Source organism: Cottoperca gobio, chromosome 13 (assembly GCF_900634415.1).
Source record: "Cottoperca gobio chromosome 13, fCotGob3.1, whole genome shotgun sequence".
NCBI classification, from domain to species: domain Eukaryota; kingdom Metazoa; phylum Chordata; class Actinopteri; order Perciformes; family Bovichtidae; genus Cottoperca; species Cottoperca gobio.
In genome coordinates, this window is record NC_041367.1 from 2934191 (window position 1) to 2941690 (window position 7500).

Genomic DNA, 7500 nt, shown 5'->3' on the forward strand with positions numbered 1-7500 from the left:
GTGTGTGTGTGTGGCAGAGGAGTGATTCATGTCCACTGCTGGGCTGTAAACTATTCTGTGCACAATGCGGGCAGACAGCACATTCGTCAATATGAAAGATGTTGACATTACTGATCAAGGGCCAGACACGGGTAATAATGATATCGCTGTGCTGAGAGGGGCGGGATGGGGGAGGAGCGGGGGCTGGAGGGGGAGTGAAGGGAGAACTACAGGGAGGAGGAGAGGGAGGGCGGGGGTGAGTGGGTCCCAGTAGGCCGCAGGGCCTGTCAGCCCATCCCACACACACACACACACACACACACACACACACACACACACAGGAGTTCTTTTTCCTTTTTTTTTTTAAAGGGGCCACACAAATTTGCATTATTTGGCGTGTATTGAATTTTCAGCCTGTTTCTTATTCTTATTTCAATAAGGCAACAAATCAATGGTGATTCGGGTCCTCCACCAGAGCCCTGCTCCGACTCTGACATTTCATCTCCTGCTTTCACCCCCTGTCACTCTCAGGCTTCGCGCCAAGATGGAGCAGGCCGTGGGGAAAGAAACAGAGGAAGAGAATCGGAGAAGAAGCACGATGAAGATAGGGGAGAAGAGTGGGGAGGAAGAGGAAAGAAAGAAAGAAGGAAAGAAAGAGCGAACAGAGCCCGGAGAGAGAAGCACTGATGGATGATTGTGGAGCCTGGCGTTGGGAGCGGCTGATTAGGAGTGACGGCCGAGTGTAAAGTTCCTGCCGCAGCCGTCGACGTTCCCACTGAGGGAGGATGTGGAATGTCAGGTCCGTTTGATTATGAATATGCCAATGCTGCATGCCATGAATCAAAGGCAAGGGAAAGAACAGAGCGAGAGAAGGAGAGAAGGAAGGAGGGCGATGAATTGAAAGATAGGCGAAGGGGTTGTGGGGAAGAGGGAGGTGAAACGCTTTCATATTTCTTTTAAATGTGCGCTGTGTATTTCATCGGGCTCTTTTCAAGTGAATGCTCAGTTTGTCTGCATTGCTCAACTAGAAGCCGTAACTCTCGGGAACATTAGGGCCGCTAAAGCTGTCGGCAGCGTGCAGCCCGTCCGATAAGACACTTTTTAGAGCTCCGTCCCAGCTCCATCTACTGGGGAATTATGATCAGCACCTCCACCCACTCATGCTGCTGCACTGTATTAACACCTTTGGTCAAGCTTTGCCTCGGTGTCCTTTAAATTAAAAAGATATTTTACCGGCTGTGCGTCGCAGCAGTCATTGGAATACTTCTTTGTAAGTGTTAAAAGTATCCTGCGTGAGTTAATTACGAACAACTGAGCTTAAGTACATGATATAAAATGAACATTGATTTAGTATTAATATTTTCCAGGACTCATTTTGAAACCCTTGGCCCGTGTTTTGTGAAACAGAATAGTTTTAATCTTTTATGCTTAAGTGCTTTGGCAGATTCTCAAATGTTTGCACACGAGCTGCAAATGATTCACACATTCAATCCAACGGATTAAATGTGTGAATGATTGAAACTCGTGACCAGTCCGCCTCAGATTACACTTCGGCCATTGAGCCGCTTTATGGATGGGGAGCCAGGTTCATTAGGCCACTGTTTGACAATGCTGTGTGTGTAAATGTTCGACTTAAAGGACGAGAGGATAAACGGCTCCACATTTTGCTCTAAAGCGATTTTTCAAAGATTTTATAACCCCCCCCAGTCCTTTGTATAAGAGACCCCCTCCAACCCACACACACACACCTCCCAAAACCCCCATGTCTGTCCCCCCTGGGCAGTGAGTGTGTGTCTGTGAACTTGCTTGTTGCTGTAGCGTCGCAGTGGGACCAGCAGTTGATTGGCTATCTTCAGATGTCAGTGATGCTGTGAGGGCCTTAATTAGCGAGATGCATTCTCAATTGTTGATCTTTATCGGGAACCAGATGTTTGGAGGGAGGAACTAACCCCCCCCATTCCCCCCGCCGGTGTCCCAAAGAGACTGTTACCCTCGTGCTGATGTAAAGCAGCCCCCCTAAACACCCCCCCCCCCCCCCCAATGCCCATTTACAAGAGCCCTGCTTCATTCGCCAAATAAGCAAACATATATTCAGAGCTGCTGGACGGACTGGGTGTAGCTCGGCTGGAAATCCCCACTTAAAGCCTTTCATGTGAATCGGAGAGGGAATATGTCTCGATGTAAAGATGTAAACAAATCAAATACTCAGAGTGAAGTACTACAAAATAATATAATATGATGTACAGTATAAACATTCAGATAACATTTCTCCATATAAGAAAAGTGCGTCTACGGCCAGAAACAGAGTCCAGTCAGTGCGTGATGGGCTGAAGCCATGCCAATGCTGGGGGATGTCGGGTGTAAACGGTTATGCAGCCCATGCGTTTATTAAGGGGTCTGTTTGGTAGAAGCACAGACACATGGCAGTACTGTAGGTTAAAGAGGAACTTACCCAAGTTCTCTGATCTGGCAAACGAAACTGAGGGGCGGAACAGAAGGAAAAGAGAAAGCAGTCAGAACCAGGAAGTGGCGTGAATCAACAGCTTTTGATTGGACACATATGGGTACAGAGGGAATGATGGGTCCCGACGTGATTAACTTTGAATGAGCAACGAGCTGTCTATCTGCAGAGTTATGGCGCTGGAATTATAGGAGGCTCTAATAGTTCCCAACACTTCCTAGTGTTCAATAAGCTCATTATAACGGGCTACAAATGCAATGCCAGTATGTAATCTAAGCCAGTATTGCTTAGCAGTAAAATGTCCTGCCAGGAAATAAAAGGCTGAATCACTGAAGGTTGAAAAAAAAGTTCCAGTCCCCTCAGCTTTGCAACCTCCTTTTTGATATATGGCTCAAGAGTGAGTCAGGTGACTGAAAACAAACCCCCTTAAAAGTATACAGAAGGGCCCCTTGCCTGGTCTGGGTTAGACCTACCCGGGTCTGGTGTTTCTGGGAATGATTTGTGTGTCCAGACATCATAAAGTCATAAAGATGGCCTAAGCACTCTGTTAGTGTTTCTACTGATAGGACACCTCATTAAGGCGTGTGGGACGGCCATGTGGCTGCTGCAGGCTGGGCCCATGCAGCAGTCTGGACAGGGGACATAAATCAGACAAATGAAACAGCCTGTAAAAACCAGACCTGAAACGGCCAGAGAAGAGGAAAAAAAAATCATATGCCTGAGAAAGTGGTGTTTTCACTTTCCGACGGACCGTTCTCACCCGCGGGGGAAGATTGGACAAATGAACGTCAATGCAACACGTCATAGACACACACACACATACGTATATATACTGTATATATATATATATGGAGTCTCACACTGGAAATACTGGCACAGGGAACCCAGGGGCAGAAATCATTGCTTAAAGACCATATCATTTTTTATATTGTAATTAGAGACTTGTTATGGGAAGATGTGTCAGAGTGTGCCCTTTTCTCTTCGCCACATCTGTTTCAGATAGCCAACAATGGGCTTAACAGGCAGCAGTTTGGATAAGGCTGGAGCCACATACTGATCCTTACTAATCCAGTTTGGTCAGCCGGGGACAATCATTCTGAATTAGAGCTTTATAGAAAGAGTCATAATAATATCTTAACTGTTTTAACGCCATGCGGCTGTCACATCTGTAGATACGGGAAGCTGACCGTGAACTTGTAACAGTGATGCTGCCATGGTTCCATGAAAGAGTCATCACAAGTATCGTGAATTCAAGACCAATTAGGGCGGTTCATTTAATCAATTTAGGGTCAATAGAGATCAACCTTAAAATCCAATAAAGAGAATGACAGTGGATCGGTGAAGATCTACTGTTAGACTGGTGAGAATGTGTACTTTAGACCAGACAAGGTGTGTGCCAGCTTATTATATTTGTTTTCCAACATGTCCCAGTTCCCGCTGAAGCCCCAGTCAGAACCTACCTGTGGATGGAAGAGGAAGCCTGGAGCTGGCCGCATGTATTTGTCTTTCAGAGTCTCAAACGGATCGCTCATTCTCCTCTTCTCAACCCTGCTAATAGTAGATTTCTCTTAAAGCATGTACATCACCAAATATTTGTACACTTACATTCAGTACAACAACACAAATGACATTAGCAATTAAATGACACCAGAGGAGATTTAGCAGTATGAAAACTTACAATAGTGACTTGAATTGTGGTTAAGTAAGCTACTGGGAATAACAATACCTATAGATGGGGTCCATGAAGAAAGGGGTGGGCCTGGCATGCTGTAAAGAGGTGTCAGCTTTTGGGATATCCACCACTGCCTTCTCCTCCTCATACCCCACATTATTCTTTGTCTCCTCCTCTCTTGGATTGCCTCCACGGCCCCTACTCCCCAGGCTCAGGTCCAGTGGCTGATCCTGACCAATGGAGTGGGAGGCCCCTGGTTTGGAGGGGGCAAATGTGGCCGACTTCTCCATCTTTCGCTTAGTAGTGAGGTCAAATGGTGACGCGGATGAAGATTTGCCCTGGGCCTTCTTGCAGTCATCTGCTGGAGACTGTGGCTCGCCCTTCAGGCCTGGAGGTCTGAGGTTCCTGTCTGGAAAAGGGTAAACTGGAGGAGAGAAAGCTGGGAAGAAAGGCAGTGGGAACATGGAGGGGTAGGGCAGCGCCCCGACCTTCTTGTCCTGCAGGCCAGCCAGCCCTGTGGAGCCAAAGTACTTCTCAGCAATGGAGGCAATGGCCTTAATAGAGTCATTCACAGCCCCTGTTACGGCGGTGTGCTCGTCCAGCGAGGATGGGATGAGGGAGGGGCCTGGTAAGTCTTTAGCAGCACTGCTGCCTGTCAGGCTGGGGCTCTGGGGGCCTCCTTCACTGGCCTTCCTCTTGGGGCCTTTGCCATTTTCTCGAGCAGCCCCCCTTTCCCTCTCACTGTCCATGTCACTCTCAAGCTCGGAGCCCGATGTGCTCTCCAGATCACTTCCACTGGGCGTGCTGACATCGTCCAAGTCGCTGCTCTCGGACTGGTCACTCTGCTTGTTCCGCTGCTTTGTGGAGGATGATGAGCTCTGGATGTGGAGCTCTGAGCCTGGCATCTGGTTGCCACCATCTTTACGGAGAGCCTTGAGAAGCTCTCGGGACTCTAGAAGTCCAGGGCTTGGAGGCAGCAGTGGACTCTTACTCAGCTCTGCACCAGGCCCAGGGAGAGGTGCGTGGGTTGGTTGTCTGATAGGAGAGGAGGCAGGAATGAGCTGTGGCCGGTGGTAGAGTCCAGAGGGGAAAAGACCAGGGAAGCTGAAGGGAAACGCTGGGGCAGCAGGGAAGGTAAGCCCACCGTGGAGGCGACTTGCCCCAAAGTAATCAGCCAGCCCAGCACCGTGGCCCATCGCCAGAGCTGTTTTGTCCAAGCCAGGGGCGCCAGGGAGTGGCATACCCTGGGCAAACAATCCCCCCGCTGTGAAATGGTTTTTCCCTTCACAGAAGCGCCGGTGCTTGTTGAGGGAGGACGTGGTGCTGAACATCTGACCACAGTCCTTGCACTTGATCTGTGTGCGGCAGTCAGCGTGCATGCGTTTATGGCGGCACAGGTTAGAGAACTGGGTGTAGGACTTGTGGCAGACCTCGCCTGCAGGGACACAGAGACAAATATACAAGGCATCAGTACACACCGACCCCCCCCTTAACACACAAACAAAATAACATCACATGATATGACATCTGTAGCTAACAAGCTTCAGGCTGCCTGAGGCTAAGGCAGAGGAAGCACAGTATGAATGATATGCTCGTGTTCCCATCAATACTCGGACAACAGTTTTCCAGCAAAATAAGGAGGAGAGGTGTGTCCAGATCCTGGCATTGTAAGGGAATCTGTTTGGTTGATGGTGTGAGTCAGTTGCTGCCACTCATCACCTGCACATCAAACCAAATTCCCAGGCATCTCCAGACCCATTGTCCTCCCAGGGACGCTCCCAGGGAGTCCATAAACAATCACACACAGACACACACACACACGGACATGCAGGCACATTCGCAAAATATTCACATAACACAGACATACAGATACACTCACACATTCTCAGCCACATGCAATACAATGGCTCTATTTTAAGTTTGTGAAGGAAGCGGAGTTGAATGAATCCTATCCTGCAGTCCGGTTCCCAGGGACAGGTCTCACGTCCTCTACTGCCCCTCTTCCCTCTTCCCCCTCCGGGCCTCTCTGTCACCCCCTCAGCCCCCTCACCTCGTCACCATTGCCGGGTCCCTGTCGTCCTGCGCTAAGTGACCTTTCCACAGTCAACCCGTGTATGCCTGTGTGTTTGACCCTGGATGACATACAGTGGCAACACCCAGCCCTGAGACAAAACCTCACCGCCTGACATTATCTGTCGCCATTATTAGTCTGTCAACATTATCTACTACCATAAGGTGATTTGTTTGACTTTACAAACGCCGATAGTGGACAATTCCTTATTGTTCTCCCAGGCTCTTTTCTCTTGCTATTCTAATAAAAGTCAAGAATGCAGTTTGTAAAAAGGGGGAAGACGTGCCTCTTTGTTGGCTCCCACATGAACTGAAGGACATTTTGCAGATCAGCTTCGCTGCAGATGATTTTAAATAAGCCTTTGATCATCCGACAATATCAGAATGCAGTTAGAAGCATCTCTGGATGATTGATTTGGCTCACATTGTTATGAGATCTTCAAAATGAGGATAAGGAAGTGGTTAGGCTCACACTGTGATTACACTTCTGCATACTTTGGATGCCTTCCAGCCACAAGGTGCACAAGAGGCAATTTAAGGAGATGGAGAGGAAGAGCAGGAACAAGTATTGTGGAAACAGATTTAAATAAACACCCCAGAGGAACGCCAAAAAGGACTGCTGCTCGAGCCAAGAGTGAATGTAATCTGATAAAACAAAAGGTCTATTTTAATGAATAGACCCAGAAAAACTAAATTGAAATGAAGCGTATTTGTGGCTTGGCTTTGGCGGATACAATCAGGGTAGAAAGGTAGTTGAACACATTTTGAAAACATCTGGGAAACAAAATAAAGAGCCTGATTCCTTTGAAAGTGCACATGTTGTTTCCTCTGTTGGAAGCTGCGACTCGCAACACAGATGAAGACATTTGGAAAATGTATCTAAATACTTTTCAATTGATTACAATGCATCTGTTTGGCCGCAGGCTGTAGACACAGTAAGGTAGGTAGTATGTGGACTTCTAGTAGTAAATACGTTGTTAAATCTTGTACATGGTGGCTGCTTCTGCTTCTTTGTGTGTGTTTTTACAAGTATAGCCACATGGCCTGAGCAAACTACAAGAAAAAGCTCTGCGCCATAAATCACGTCGTTGTGACATTTACAGACTAACAACACACACGCTTGACACACTGAGTGAGATCTGATTCACTCCACGCGTGTATTCGTCAGCTCTTAATAAACCGAAACTAAATATTATAAACACATTCCTGGGAGGAGAGCGGCGGCTAAGTGGCGGCTAGCTGGCTGGAGTGTCGGAATTAATAACCCCGCAGGCCTGAGTGCTTCACTTTCATGGGGAAGATCTGGGACACGTATACA

General features: G+C 47.9%; 1 protein-coding gene across 14 annotated transcripts in view; it reads right to left on the minus strand.

Annotated features, from left to right (window-relative positions):
* Nucleotides 1-7500, minus strand: part of mecom (MDS1 and EVI1 complex locus) — a 131990-nt gene that overhangs the window by 8244 nt on the left and 116246 nt on the right. For 6 of the 14 annotated variants that reach the window (XM_029445570.1, XM_029445565.1, XM_029445568.1 and 3 more), the window contains 3 exons: nt 4167-5547; nt 3901-3991; nt 2432-2458 (listed from right to left, as the gene is read on the minus strand). In XM_029445570.1, coding sequence (XP_029301430.1) covers nt 2432-2458; nt 3901-3991; nt 4167-5547 — 1499 coding nt within the window. The remainder of the gene's footprint in view (nt 1-2431; nt 2459-3900; nt 3992-4166; nt 5548-7500) is intronic. The other 8 variants (XM_029445572.1, XM_029445569.1, XM_029445566.1 and 5 more) reach the window with 3 other exon arrangements.